Raw genomic sequence first — 15,476 nt, 5'->3', positions numbered from 1 at the left:
CTACAGAGGACAGCACAAGACAGCTCAGAAAAGATGGATATGATGAATGAACAGATGTGTAACATGGAACTGGGGGGAAAGGATTTGGCTTTCCCACACTGCCAGTGGGTCCTTCAGTAAAACAGCTGCCTGGGGTGCAGCTCAGCTCCACGCAGATCCCAAAAACAGAGCCAGGAGCTGCTTCCTCAGCCTGTCAGAGGTTTCTCCAGCACAGAGCTGAGCCCTTGGAGAGTCTGCCTGACTTTGTAAGTACAGGGTGGGAAAAGCAGTGTCCCCCAAAGTGGGTAAGGGAACGATAAAGAGCAGAGGAGGGGATGGAGAATCCCTGTGTTAGAAGGAGAAGGACAGGAAGACACCAAGGTGGGGATTTGAGAAGGCAACAAGGTGGTGTGAGGTCAGAGTGCCAAGGTGTGCTTGGAGAGAGCTGTTATCAACAGAGAATGTATCCCAGAAAGGTTTGGAATTGAAGAGACCTTAAAACTCATCCAGTGCCACCCACTGCCATGGGCAGGGGCACCTTCCACTATCCCAGGTTGTTCCAAGTCCCATTAAACCTGGCTTTGAACATTTCCAGGGATGGGGAAGCCACAGCTGCACCACCCTCTGAGTACACGAGAGGGACCTGTGGGATGGGATGGGACAGGAGCCCCCCTTCCCCAGCACAGCCATGGAAAGGGAAAAGGTAAAAAGAAACCCAGAGGAGGTCCCAGATCTGCCAGGGACCTGGCAGCTGCTGGAGGTGGGAAGGTGGAAAGCAGCCTGGCTGAGGATGAACTGACTGGTGATCCTGGGATTTGGGGTTGAGCAGGGACAGGACAGTTGACACTGGACTGGGGAGCTGATTTGGGAGCAGGATGGGGGTCAGCACAAGGGGGTCCAGCTGAGGGTGGGGGTGTCAGCACCTGAGCCTTGGGGGAAGAAGCACAATGGAACTTTTTAAGTGTCCAGAGGAAAGCCAGGAAGAGGGTGAAGGGTCTCAGGGTCCATCTGAGGAGCAAATGATGTCACTGAGTTTGTTCAGTTGGAGGAGATGGAGGTCAGACCTCACTGCGGGCTGCAGCTCCTCCGAGGGGCAGCTCCAATCTCTGCTCCCAGTGACAGAGACAGGACTCGGGGAATGGCTGGAGCTGTGTCAGGAAGACTCAGGTTGGGTATCAGGAAAAGGTTCTTCCCCACAGGGTGGTAGGGCACTGAACAGCTCCCCAGGGAATGGACACGGCCCAAGACTGCCAGAGCTCCATGAGTGTTTGGACAATGCTCTCAGGCACAGGATGGGATAGCTGGGGTGTCCTGTGCAAGATCAGGGGTTGGACTTGTGTGCCCACTTCAAATCAGGCTATTCTATGATGCAGTGTAGAGTTTGTGATTTCAAGGTGACTAAAGAAATGGAACACATATGAGGAAAGGCTGAGAGAAGTGAGGTTGTTCAGCCTGAAGAACTCTGGGGAGATCTTAGAGCCTAGGTCTTACATGGCTGGAGATGAGGTTCAGGATGGACATTAGGAGGAATTTTTTCACAGAAAGGGTGATAAGACATTGGAACTGGCTGCCCATTGAGGCTGTAGAGTCACTGTCCTGGAGCTGTTCAACAAATGACTGGACGTGGCACTCAGTTCTCTGCTGTGGTTAGCAATGTGGTGTTTGGTCAGAGGTTGGACTCAATGATTTCAGACGTGTTTTCCAACCTAAATGATTTTGTCATTCCGTGATTCTGTGAAGTGATCTCAAGTTGTATCAGGGGAGGTTTAGATCGGATATTTGGAAAAAAATTCTTCATGGAAAGAGTGGTCACGCAATGGAACAGGCTGCCCAAGGCAACCTGATGGTGGAACCCTCATCCCTGGAGGTTTTCAAAACGTGCACATGTAGAATTTGGAGATACAATTTAGGTATGATCATGTCCATGGGTTAACAGTTGGATTTGGTGATGTCATAGGTCTTTTCCAACCTAATTCTACAAGGGAGCTCCAAGAAAGCTGGAGAGGGACATTGGACAAGGGCATGGAGTGACAGGACAAGGGGGAATGGTTTTAAGTTGAAAAAGGGCAAGGCTAGATGGGATTTTAGGAAGAAATTCTTCAGTGTGAGGGTATTGAGACCTGTGAGGGCAGAGGTTGTCCAGAGAATCACAGAATAAGCTGACCTGGAAGGAACCCACAAGGATAATCCAGTCCAACCCCTGGCCCCACACAGGAGCATCCCCAACAATCCCACCCTGTGCCTGAGAGCGCTGTCCAAGTGCTCCTTGAGCTCTGTCAGGTTTGGTGCTGTGACCATTCCCCGAGGAGCTGTTCCAGCGCCCAGTCAGCCTCTGGGATTAGAACCTTTTCCCAGTATCCAACCTAATCCTCCCCTGACACAACTCCAGCCCATTCCCTCGGCTCCTATCCCGGGTCAGCACCGAGCAGAGCCCGGCGCCTGCTCCTCCTCTCCCCTCACGAGCGAGTCGCAGATCGCGGTGAGGTCCCCCCTCAGCCTCCCCTTCCCCAGGCCTCATCCCCGTGAGTTCCCCGGGCCAGGTGGGACGGGGCAGGGAGCCTCTGGCTGCGGCGGACGCTGTCCGTACCCGCGGCACGGGGTGCGGAGGGCGCCGCTCGCTGCCGTCCGCGCCGGCCCCGCCGCCGGTCGCTGTCGCCGCCAGGCGGCCCCGGCCCGTCCCGCGCGCCGCGGAAGCGCCGCCCCCGGAAGCGGCGGGCGGGGGGAGCGGGCACGGGGGGGGCAGAGCGAGCGAGCGCCCGGCGAACGGGCCGGGGACGCGGCGGCGGCGGCAGCAAGATGGCGGCCAAGTCGGATGGCGGCGGCGGCGGCGGCGGCGGCGGCGGCAGCGGCTTCGCCCAGCTGCACAACCTGGACGAGGCGGCGGCGGCCACGGGCGGCGGCGTCGGGGCAGCGGCGGCCGAGGTGGCGGAGGAGCCGGGCGCAAGCAGCTCCTTGCACATCTGCCACTGCTGCAACACGTCGTCTTGCTACTGGGGCTGCCGGAGCGCCTGCCTGCGGAACCTCTTCGGGCGGGCCGCCGCCACCGCCGCCGCCGAGCCGCTGGCCCCGCGCCCCCCCGCCGCCGCCGCCGAAGGGCCGCCGGAGGGCGGCGAGGCGGCCGAGCGGCCGTGGCTGGACTGCCTGTGGATCGTGCTGGCGCTGCTGGTGCTGCTGGGGGATGTGGGCACGGACCTGTGGCTGGCGCTGCACCACTACGGCCGGCGGGACTACTTGTGGTGCGGCCTCACCCTGGCCTTCGTGCTGCTGCCCTCGGTGCTGGTGCAGATCCTGAGCTTCCGCTGGTTCGTGCAGGACTACACGGGCGGCGGGCTGGGCGCCGTGCAGGGGCTCAGCAGCCGCGGGCCGCCCATGATGGGGGGGACCGCGGGCCGGCGTGGGGGACCCGCCGGCGGGGTAGGAGGAGCCGGCGGCACCGCCACCCCCGGGGCGCAGCGCCTCTGCAGGATCTCCGTCTGGGTCTGGCAGTCCGTCATCCACCTGCTGCAGATGGGGCAGGTCTGGAGGTAAGGGGCGGCCGGGGACTCCGCCGTGCCCCCGGCGGGGCGGGCGGCGCGCTGGGTCGGGGACGGCGGGCGCGGAGGGGCGGGAGCGGGGACTGCGAGCGCCCGGTGCGAGGGGGACGTGCGGCAGCGGCGGCCCCTGCTCCGAGGTGGATGTGGGGCACTGTCACCTCCTGGTTTGAGATGGACGGGGACAGTGTCACCTCGTGGTCCAAGGTGGACGTGGGTCAATGTGCGCTGGCCGAGGAGGGGCTGCTGTCGGTGGTTGTCAGCACCTGGTTTGAGGTGGATGTGGGTGACTGTCAGCTCGTGGTCCAAGATGGGCATGGGTCAGTGTCACCCTCTGGTTTAAAATGGGTCACTGTCCCCTGGATGAGGTGGGGAGCTCTCAGCTCGTGGTCCAAGGTGGACGTGGGTCAGTGTCACCTCATGGTCCAAGCTGGGCATGGGTCAGTGTCACCTCCTGGTTTGAGGTGGATCAGTGTCACCTCCTGGTTTGATGTGGGTCAGTGTCCCCTAGACAAGGTGGGGAAGATGTGGGTCAGTGTCACCTCGATAGGCTGAGGTGGGTCACTGTCCCCTACCTGAGGTGGACCAGATGGCCATTGCTGTTACCTCATGGTTTGAGGCAGACGTGTGGCAGTGTCATGTCATGGCTTGAGGTAGATCGCTGTCCCTGGCTGAGGTAGGGCAGATGAGGGTTGTTGTCAGCTTGTGGTGTGAGATGGACGTGGCTCGGTGTCACCTCGTGGTCGGAGGTGGTGGTGGTCAGTGCAGTGCTCCCTATGTGGAGAAGGAGGGGAGATTTGGGGGTTACTCCAACTTTGAGTGAGCAGGGACCCAAAGACTCCAAAGGGAGGAGTGATTCCTACAAAATGAGCCTGGGGGACTGAGGTGGGGGACATGGGGGTCATTGTCACCTCATTGTCTGAGGTGGACCCTTGCTCCCCACGGTGGAGGAGGTGTCAAGGTCCCCCTTGTGCTGAGAAAACATTTGAGGGCAAGAGAAGTTCCCCCAAAATATGTCTGTGGGGCTGAGATGGGAGGAGTGGCATTGATTGGTACAAGCAGGACATGAGATAGTGCTCCCCACGTGGAGATTTGGGGTGACCCCTTCTTCACTGGGAAGAGCCCCAAAGGGAGCAGAGATGCAGCATGTGGGGCTGAGAAGAGGGGAATAGGGCTGCTGTCACCTTACAGCTTGGAGGGGACACAGTTCTATGCCCCCATGGTGTGGGATGGAAGGGATTCTAGCTCTGTGGGAATGAGATGGTGCTCCACAGACATGGGGCAGGACTGGGAGGTGGGTCATGGAGCTGCTCTTCCCTCCAGGACAGGCCCGGGGCTGGGGGTGACCCTGGCAGTGGCAGCGCTGCAGAGGGAGGTCCTGTGGCCCTGGAGGGTTCTCACCCCATCACCCCACCCCGGAGCCAGGGGACAGCCAGGAAAAGACCCCATGGAATGCAGGGGCTGCTCCAGAGAGGGTCTGCGGGGGGATGGACCCGTGGCTGCCAAGCACTGGGATGTGCTGGTTCCAGAGGGTTGATGTTCTCCTGGCACAAATCCCGTAGGGATGAGGGGTGAGGGTCTCATCCATCCCCGAGAGCCTCTCCCCAGCCAGTGGAGTGGGAGTGGGAGCTGCTGGCTCGCTGACTCCCCTTGAACCGAAGGAGCGGGCGGTGGGAGTGGAAAAACGCAGCATGATGCCTCGGCTGTGGCTTTGGAGAAAGGAGAAGCCTCCTCGGTGGGGACGGCGGCGGTGGGGCTGTCGGTGCGAGCCTGAAGGTCAGGGATAAGGAACTCTTCCCTGCCGGATGGAGAGGTCCTGGGGTGGAGGAGACACTGGCCAGAGGACGAATCTGGGAAGTAACCTCGGGCTCGGCAGGAATAAAAAAACATCCTCCAGTGCGAGCTGGAAATTACGTTATCCTCCCCAAAAAGAGAGGTGGGAGGAGGCAGGGAGGGATTCTCCAGGATGAAAGCCTGTGGATGCAAACACTGCCACAGAGATGTCGGGCTTACCGAAAGAGGTGGTGTAAGGACAGCTGTAAAAACCCGGCATGGCCCAGCAGCCTCTGAGCTGGGGCGCGGGTTGGTAACGTGGAAGGGGTGTGAGATTTGGAGTGGGGGTAGAGGGACAGCTCTGGCTTGTGTCACAGGGTGGTGGCTGCCCCCCCTCCACACCATGGATGGGTCAGGCTGTAGGGAAGAGGCTCCAGATGGGGGTCGCTTGGTGTTTGTAGCTTTTAAAATAATCCTTAGGGATCAAAGATTTTTATTTTCCCAAATTTTTTTTGAAGAAGCCGCGGGGGTGGAGGGGAGGGGATCTGTGTGGGAAGGGTGCGTGAGATGTGTACGTAGGAAATAAGCCCATGCAATCATGCAGTGCAACAGCAAATACATATTTCTTCTGCATCTTCAATGTCATTTGTGCAGCGTTCAAAGCACATTTGTTCTCAACTTCTGCTTGGGGGTTTATTCTATTTTTATGGGTTTTTTACAGCCGGGATTTGGGGTGGGGGGTGGCGGGAGGGGGATGTCTGCGGGTGGTGCGTGCGAGGATGATGAATTGGTCCGCGACCCTTTCTGCTGCTTCCCCTGGTACTCCCAAGTGCTGATCCCATCAGCAAAAGCAGTTCTCAATGCAGATGCTCCTCTGGCAAGTTGGATTTTTTCCTTTCTTGGAGTCAGGCTGAAGAAATGATTATGTTGTAGCTGTGCACAAACACCCCTTGCCATGGCACGCTCAAGTGAGCGTGTGGGGAGGGGGATGCCGAAGTGATGCCGGCAGGGACAGAGGGGATGCATGTAGGGAGCTGATTTTTAGGTAATAGGAGGAAACAAAGCTCAAGTTGCCCAGACTTTTCCCTGCTATGCTAATGCAGAGGAAAAACATTTGCTTCTGAGATTGTGCAGGGCTGGGAATGCCAAAGGGGACTGATAAGGAATGCTGCAGCCCGGATCATGTTAGGTGAAATCAGGGAGCTTTCTCTCCTGTTGATCTCTAATCCCACCAGCACCCAGCTCCCACTCTTTAAGGCACACTGGACAGCGTGGAGCTGACTCCCAATATCTGACCAGAGCCAGAATTAACTTCCTGGGATCTGTGGAGCAGCCTCCACGAGGGTGTCTTTTTGCATTCCCACTACAGCTATTGCCAACGCCATTAAAATTAATCTCAGACGCGGTGATGGGACTAATACTGGAGCACACTGGTTTGGCCGCCTTTGCCTGCAGCGCAATCGCTGCGTGCTGGGGAGAAGTTTAGACGTGGGGATGGAGGAGGAAAACCTAGGGCAGCGTAAGTTCAGTGCGTAATGCTCCGAGCCTGCTTTCCCGTGGGATCACGGATCCGCGCTGCCGCTGCATGGAGCGTAATTGGGATCGTACCTTACGTAGGGGATGTCGTGGGTGTTGCTCAGCAGCTGGGAGCGAAACCGTGGAGAATTGGAGGGGGGCAGGTTGGAGTAGTACAGGAATTCTCATCCTGAATACGTTAGGTAAATCTGCGTTTGGATTTTGAGGGATGACACAATTCCTGTGGCGGCTTCTTCTCGTAAATACTGGGAAGACTCGCCAATAAGATGGTGAATAAATAGCATTTTATGGCAGAAATATAAATATACATCGGGATCTTATTTTAGCAAGGCTGTCTCTTCATTTTGTCAGGATTGTGGGAGAAGGAGCTTGTTTTGGAGCAGTCCGGATGGGGGCTTTGCCTGTTTGTGTTGTATTCAGAGGGTGGATCGTGACCAGGCAGAAGGGTTGAGGGGGCAGTGCGAGTGCTGAGGGGGTACTTAGTGATATTCCTGGGGTTTTTGTGATTTTTTTAGTTCAGCTGGGATCTGAAGGATGTGTTAATACTGTCTGTCTGTAGTGGCTGTTGGAAAAATAGTAAAAACATATGTGTGTGTGTCTGTGTGTAGATACATATATTTTGAATTCTTGCTGGAAGTAGTCTGATCTCAAATGGATGCCAGTAGTCTGATGTCCAATGCCATTCCCACCAATAAAGCTCAGCTCTTAGGGTTTTTACCTTCATAAACCTACAATATTCACCTTTCCTCTCAAATCTTAGATTGTCTTGAGGACTTGAACAATTCACGTTACGCTCGTTATAGAGGTGCTGCAGTGCAAGCTGCCAAGGGCTGTTCCTTGAGGAGGGATGCTGTGGTTTTGCTGGAAACAGGGTGAAGACAGGGCTGTTGCTTTTGCTGGAGCTGTCCAGCTGTGTAAATACAGAAGAAGTGGAAGTTTTGGTATCTTGAGTAGTTGCACAGGTTGTATAAATGACAGGAGTGAACTTCCCTGTCTGGTGTACCTCTCCTTAACCTCTGCTGGAAGTGGGTTACTGGGTCATGGATGCTGCTGTGGAATAGGGGGTTTAGAGTGGAAAGTCCCTTGCGTTGTGCCGTGCTATTAAAGCAAACATTATTGGATTCCATTGGATTAACGGGATGTGGAGCTGAGCTAAAATGAATGCTGACCAGCTGGAAATCTCTGTGTCTGTGAAACTGTCAGTGATGGTGAGTTTTGGGACATGAATGTGCTCTATTTATGGGGTTTGTTATTAAAACAGATTTGAATACAGATCTAGGAGAAAAACATTCTGTACAAGAAACCCCAGCAAACCACAACAACCCTTGTCACTGTTGTGACATTAAAAATTGTCTTGTGTATGTACATGGTGAGAAATTCCTAACATTTAGGCAGAGAGTTGGCATCTTTTTTATTAGTGGAAAGACCAAATCTGTGAGCTGTTCATCTTTGGAGGTGGAAGGATGAATCAATGGGTTTAAATTGAATATGTGGCATTTAATGACTTTGTGTTGAGTGGGTTCAGGCTCTCCTAAAATACTTTGTCTGGGATGAACTTTGTGAGTTGGAGACACATTATTTTGGATAGTTTAGAAATACAGGCAGCTACAACTCTGAAGTTGTCTGCCCAAATCACTCAAAGTGGAAGCCATCTGCTTGTCAAACAGCAGATGAACCAGAAGCTGCTAACCCAATGCTGCCTCCTTGTCTTGGTTTGGGATGTTCAGCTCTGTAGAGCCTTTCTGTAAATCTGCTGCCTTCCTTGGCACATTGGAATATTTTTTTTCAGCTTTTTCTGGTTAGCTTGTCTGGCAGCTGAGTTTTTCCTTTTAGCCAAGTTTTAACAGCTTGCTTTTATAGTATGGAGTTTTGTCAGTTTTTGACAAGTTGGCAGAGGGAAGACATTCTGGGATAGATGATAAATATGTTCTCCCTACAAAATCAGGTCTGGGGTATAACTTTTTATATTTTTTTTTCCAGTGAGGTTGTTCTCCCTTTCAAAAAACTTACCCATTCCACCCCCATTTCTGCAGGATCTCCATAAGGAAGTGCTGGGCTGTGGGTGTACAGGTCCAGCAACATCTACAGAGCATGTAGCTTGTGAGAGAGGGGAAATAGTAATAATAGTCATGAAAACGACGGAAAAAGGGCTTTATCCCTTGAGTGGGGTCTCCGTGGGTGGCAGGTGGTGGTGATGCTCCGTGTCTTGTTGAGTGGTTCCCACTAGGGGGGGTCCAACCACAGATGTTGGAGCGGATCTGCTGGGCCAGCCTTGGGAGGGCAGAGATTTCTCCAAACCTTTCCTTGGGAGAAATAAGATCCTGCCCTGACCTGCTGGGAACTCCCCTTGCCGTGCAACCCAGTGTTTCTGCAGAGACAGCATGGCTTGGGCAGGTGGGGAGTGGGATTTGGAGGAGAAACTGGAGTTTGGTTTGCTCTTGGATGCTGTTGAGGAAGAGCTACGTGGTGTCCTGTGGCTGGCCAGTGACAGCAGCTCATCACCCCCCTGCCCTGGTTTTTGGGGGGGAGGAAAGGGAAGCAGAACTGCTTGGGTGACCTGACTTAGTTCTTACTGGAACCAGCATAAAATTTCCATGGCTTTCAAGGTGAAGACACCGTTGCAAGGTATTTTGGGGACAGCATCTGCAGGAGTCCAAAAACTGGAAGGGAACCCAACTGCTTTGAAGTTGGGTTGCAGGCTGCTTTCCTAAATGCTCCCCCCATGTGGTCCTTGACCACAACATCCCTTTTCAGCTGTTCAAGCTGAACTCCAGGAAAAACAGCTGTTTGTTTTTTTTCTCACTCTCCCTATGGCTTTATCTCTAATGCCAGTGGCAGCCTGACAGTGCCTTTCCTGGTGGAGGGGAGGCAGGGTGCCAAGGGAAGGAGGGAAAGATGGCTCACCATTTTTTATGTGTTAAAATTCCAGGCTCTGTATTTTCCACCTTTTCCAGACACTTCCATTTTGCTTTCAGCTGCACTGAGCCAGCTTTATTCCTTGCAGTGGTTCTCCTCTCTGAACAAATGTAGGTTATTCAGGGAGCATTTCTTTTAATGAAAAGGATGGAGGAAGAACTGATGGTGATAAAGCATCTCTTTGGAGGAGAGCTGCTTGCTCTGCCTTGAGACTGCAAGGAGCAGAAATGGGACGTCAAATTTGTAATTTTCCTTGGGGAATGAAGGTGAGCCTGTGGAAAAGTCTGGATCCCTCACACAACTTCACTCTCTACTCATTTTATTTCCCTTGAAGCCTGACTTGATTTTTAGCACCTGACTGTAGTGAAAATCAGCAGTAGTACAAGGCAGTGTTTTAACACCTGGAAGCTTTTAGGCAGGAGGAATTGTGAGTCAGAGTAAAGCTTTGCTAGAGAGAAAATTAAATTGTAATTAAAGGCGTAAGCAAAGAACATGTGCCAAGTATTGTCACTTCATTGACCCACCTTCTTCTGATGTGCTGGGATTCAGCATGATGGCCAAGCCTATCGTGATGCTTTAGGGCACCAAGATGCTTTTCCAAACAGGATCCCAAGAAAATGGGGAAAGAACTTCCCAGGGGAGGAGGATCTTTAGAAAATCCTCCAACCTAGCAGTAGTCTGATGGAGGGGGGAACACCTTGTATTTTGAACCCTGAGGAGTGGAATTGCTTGATCTTTGCAGGCACATCCCATATCCTTTAGGCTGCAATGTCAAAGATGCTCCCAAAATCTTCTGGACTGTGGGACTGAGCATTTAGCTGTGTCCCAGAAGCAGCCCATTGCGTCTCTCCATGGATGGATTTTTTTTTTTTTAATATTTTGTCACTCTCTCCACTTGGGATTTACATTTCCAACTACCCTGTATTCCAGTTTCAGCCTGTGTTTGGTTATATGGAAATGCTGTAGCAGAGGAAGCTGAGGTCACAGTGCTGAGGAAGAGTCTCAGGAGTTGCTATTTGTCCATCCCTGAACAAATTTCACTGATGGACTTTCATAATTTCAGTATAAATGGGTGTTTTATTCCTTACTTCCATATCTTGAACCAAGAAGAAATTCAAATCTTGGCCAAGAGACAAAAAAAGCAGAGCAAAAGGCCATCTAAAATGTGTCCCCAAAACTATAATGGGACCCGAAGACTGTGCTGCTCCTCACGTCTCCTTTTTTTGGAAATCTGTGAGAGCTCAGGTTCACCTCTGAAATATTCACAGTCTGTCCTTAAGTGACTTCAGCTGCACAGAAGATTTTTGCAGAATTGGCAGCTTTGTTGAAACCTTCTGTTCAAGCCCAGAGCCTTTATCATGACCTCCTCTTCCTCTGCTCCATTCTGATTTGGTTTACCTGCAGCAGGATTTTGGCTTTTATTCCCAAAGAAATAATCCCTGTGTTATCATGGAATAGAATCATGTCAGAGAATGGTTTGTGCTGGAAGGGACCTTAAAGACCATCCTGTTCCACCCCCTGCCATGGGCAAGGACACCTTCCATCATCCCAGGTTGCTCCAAGCCCTGTCCAGCTTGGCCTTGGACACTTCCAGGGATGCAACCTGTGCCAGGGTTTCCCCACCCTCACAGGAGAGAATTACTTCCACATATCTGACCTGAATCTCTCCTCTTTTGGTTTAAAACAATTCCCACTTGTCCAATCACTATCTGTCCATGTAAAAGTCACTCTTCATCTTTTTTATACACTCAAAGTAACCCCCTTTGTACAGGAATAGACATCTTCTCCCTCTCCCAAAACCCCGTGGGAAATAGGACAAACACAGGAATCTCTCCTAAATGCTGCCTCAGTGCCCTGTAGATGATCAGTGAATAAAAAACCAAGGAAACTAGGAAAAAACCAAGCCTTTTCTGAGCAGGTTTAAATAGACACTGCAGAGGTCTCAGCTCATGCTGGAAAACTCCTGTCAGCTACTGAGCTACATCACCTTTTCTACCTTCACGAGTCTGCTTGATGGGGGAGAAGTTTCCCATAAAACCCCCACCATTTTGGCAGAACTCTTATTAAAAACTCCTCAGGAGCCGTGATGCAAAAGGCTCGGGCAGCTGGAGCTGCCTTTATCACTTTGCTAATTAAACCTGTGGGAAAAACCCAAGCCTGAGTGAAGGAGGATCATGTCCAGCTGCCAGAACCTCCCTCAGCTCATGGGGTTCTGTGGGGTTTTCTGTAGGGGCAGGGAGCAGGATAATATTTTGCTTCTGTGATGGACACTGGACATCACAACTGTCCAAAAAAAGTCCAGGAGAGATCAGCTCCCCCATCCTATCAATGGGGTGGCTCAGGATCATCTCCTAAAGCAGGGACATGTCGCATATCCCTGTGAGTTTAAAGAGTTTCAGTCTCTGGGAAAATCACCATTCTCCCATTTTCTCTTGTAAAAAAAAAGATCAGTTTAACTCCTCATGCTTGGATCCCCCACACAGGCAGCCCTGGATGACAGGATGGCAGAAATACGTTGCCTGATCTACCAAACACAGAAGACAGCAGTAAAGCACCAGGAGTGGTTTTGAGTTTGGGATTGGAATTCATCCCAGTTATGTCTAAGCGAGGGAAAAAAGAGCAACGGAGGCCGATGTTGTTGAAGTAAAAATTGTAAAGAGTGGTATAAGCAGAAGGCATTTAAATAATGTAAACAGTCTGGCATGGGAGGAAGGATGGGAGGCATTCCAGAAACAAAGGGAAAATAGTTTTAAAACATGGCTAAAAATACAGCAACTCTTGAATTCCAGAGATTATCTCAATTAGCGCTTTTCAATATATCTTTACAACAGAATTGTAGGAGTTCACAAAAGATAATGGAGGCTGTGAGATACGGAGAAGTGATATAAATTTGTTTAATTAAAAGGATGAAGGGCTCCCTAAAATAAGATTCACTTATCTTCTGTCACAGGGAAGAGCGAGGTTATATTCGGAAAACTGTAGCTCGTGGCACCGTAGTGTGGAGAAAGCATGGAGAGAGCCAAGGCTGGGAGGAAGAGCCCCTTCTTCAGCCTCAGCAGTGCCTTGCTCAGTCACTTTCAACAGCAAATCCCTTCCCATGGGATTTATGCGCTATTAGAGCAAAATGGGATGATTTTACATTTCCAAGCGGATTTTGTTTGATGTTCAGAGAGCAGGAATTGGACATTTTCGTCCAACAGAAAATCAAATACTCAGACATCAGAGCTTTGAGGGGCAGGCAAACATGGTTTAAGCTGGGAATCTGTGTGTGTGGAGCTGTGCATGCATGTGCTTGATATCCTCTGGCTCCAGACTTGCGTGGCACATGTCAGAGTTTATGTCCAGCCTCAGCATTGCATGTCCATCCCTTGGAATGGAGGAGAAGCATGCATGGATATCCAGCTGGATGTGTAGGGGGAGACCATGGGGGCCAGGGAGGAGAGAAGACCCTCATGCAGATCTAAATTAAATTAACCCCCCTGGATGTATATTAATATGTTAAGTAGCACTAAGCTCTGTATCCCAGCTTAGCAATATTTCAAGGCACTTTATTGCTTTAATGGAGGGATAAAATAGAACCTGCAATTATAGTAATTTTTTCTAATTGAATATTTTGCTTTATTCTTTCCCTTTCAAAGCATGACTGTAAGTACCAGCCTTCATAAAGCTTTGGAAATATTTATACTTTCCCTCTCTGGCAATGGGTGTAAATATGCTTTTTCTTGGGCAGACTGTTTGGGTCCCTCGTGGATGAGGAGCAGAACAGCTCTGGAGAGTGGTGGGCAATGCACCTTCCTCTGCTCTTTTTAATCATGGAATTCTGGGATGGTTTGGGTTCAAAGGGACTCTAAGGATCTTCCAGTTCCAACCCCTTTCCATGGGCAGGGACACCTTCCTCTATCCCAGGGTGCTCCAAGCCCCTCCTGGCCTGGCCTTGGACACTTCCCGGGATGCAGGGGCAGCCACAGCTTCTCTGGGCAACCTGTGCCAGGACCTCACCACCCTCACAGGGAAGCCTTTTTTCCTAAGATCCAATCTAACCATACTGTCTTTCAGTTTAAAGCTGGGAAACACTTGTTTCCCATCAGAGGAGAGGGAGGAATGTGATGTCTCAGTGTTTTCTGTCATCCTGCATGGGCTTGATGTGAATGTCAGGTGTATTTCTGATTAATTTCTTGTCTGTGCAGGGGTAGTGGACAATAACAGCTGTTATTCCCAGGCTATATTCTGTGCAAGCAGATGAGATCCTTGTTTTCTGCCACCTAAACTGAGTTTGGGGAGGAGGACACGTAAAGCACCTTCAGGATCCTGTTGGAGCAAGATGTAGATGTTGGTAAAGGCAAAAGCTGAAGGGCAGAGTCCTTGCCCAAAATCAGCCAGGTGAGGCAGCGCTGCTGACAACAGGGACAAAAGGGGATTAAACTTGACAGTTGATGGTATAATTGGGTGTCAGTTGAGTTTTTTGAAGTAGCCATTTTCAGTGGCAGCTCTTCAAACCTAAGTTCCTCCCTCCAGCTCAAGCCTCAAGCAGGCAGCGAAATGCAGCTAAATTAACATAATAATTGCGTTGTGCATTCCGTGTGCTGAATCTTGGGTTTAAAGAGGGAGATTTGCTGATACTCCCTCCATGTGATGGGATGCTATCAGTTGGAGGCTGTTGCAGTAGCTGTCTCCTCGTCTAAAAGGGACTTTTGATCCAATAAACTGCTTATCTCGTGTAGTTGTCCTTTCATCTAGCGTGGGTGGTGTGTGACGGCTGATGGAAGGCGCAGTATTGTGGCTCGTTTATGAATATTAATTAGAAATGGAAATAAATTGGAACAGTGTGCACCGACGGCTCTCTGAGCACCACCAGCTGCAGAAATCCATCAGTTCCTCCCTCGTGGAAGACTCACAAATGCAGGGAAGACGCTCACGTTGGGGTGTGAAGACACCACACGGAGTCTGTCACGCTGACACGTCGGCGATGCAGCAGGAACTTGTCTCGGGGCTTTATTTCCCAGCGTTTGTCCCGGCTGGGCTGGGGAAGGAATGATTTCCTTGGGAGAAAGAAGCTGCAGCAGTGCCTTGCCAAGTCATGTGCATCCGAGCCGGGGCCGGAGCTGGAGGTTGAGGCTGTGCCTGGGCACGTGGCTGTGCCGAAAGGCAGCGCGATAAGGCTTCGGCGCCCTTGTTTTAGTGAAGGACATGCTTTGCTCCTGAATGCTTAATCTTACCTTAGTCCTTGTCACTCCGGGCCCCTTGTCACATGCTGACGTAAATGCAGCGTGCCACTGACGCCAGGAAAGGCTCCAGCCCCAAGTGCGATGCAGCTCGCTCTGGGATGATACCAGAGCCCTTCAGTGAATCTCAGAATGGTTTGGGCTGGAAGGGACCTTAAAGATCATCTCATTCCAGCCCTTTGCCATGGGCAAGGACACCTTTCCCATTTTGTGGTTCCATCTCAAAATCCAACTATGTGCACTGATGAAGGATAGAGCCCTCTTCATCTCACTTGCTAGGAACTCATCATCAGTGGCCACATCTCCTCTTGGTAGTGGCAGGATTTGGCCTCTGGCCCTGAGATGGTCTGGCACAGAGTGGCTGTTTCTGTCACATTAAGCATTCTTGGCTTTTGGGAGAGGGTGGCTGCCTCCAGGATGCCAGCTGGGAATGGTTCTAGTGGTGCTTCTTGAGGTGAGGGCTTGTAGGTCCCAGGGATGATTCTGTGCTGGTTGAGCCTTCAAGGCAACAGTATCCCTG

The 15,476-nt window shown here is 51.6% G+C and overlaps 1 protein-coding gene across 2 annotated transcripts in view; it reads left to right on the top strand.

Moving 5' to 3' along the window:
* Positions 1-2,717: 2,717 nt before the first annotated feature.
* XKR6 (XK related 6) overlaps positions 2,718-15,476 on the top strand; it is a 177,452-nt gene continuing 164,693 nt past the window's right edge. The window contains exon 1 of one of the 2 annotated variants that reach the window (XM_038131304.1): positions 2,718-3,503. In XM_038131304.1, the coding sequence (XP_037987232.1) occupies positions 2,776-3,503 (728 nt within the window). In that variant the 5' untranslated portion in view covers positions 2,718-2,775. The remainder of the gene's footprint in view (positions 3,504-15,476) is intronic. The other variant, XM_038131303.1, reaches the window with a different exon arrangement.

The sequence above is a fragment of the Motacilla alba genome, chromosome 3, assembly GCF_015832195.1.
Source record: "Motacilla alba alba isolate MOTALB_02 chromosome 3, Motacilla_alba_V1.0_pri, whole genome shotgun sequence".
In the NCBI taxonomy this organism is placed as follows: domain Eukaryota; kingdom Metazoa; phylum Chordata; class Aves; order Passeriformes; family Motacillidae; genus Motacilla; species Motacilla alba.
Note: the sequence above shows the minus strand (reverse complement) of the source record. Positions and strands in the feature narration are given on the sequence as shown.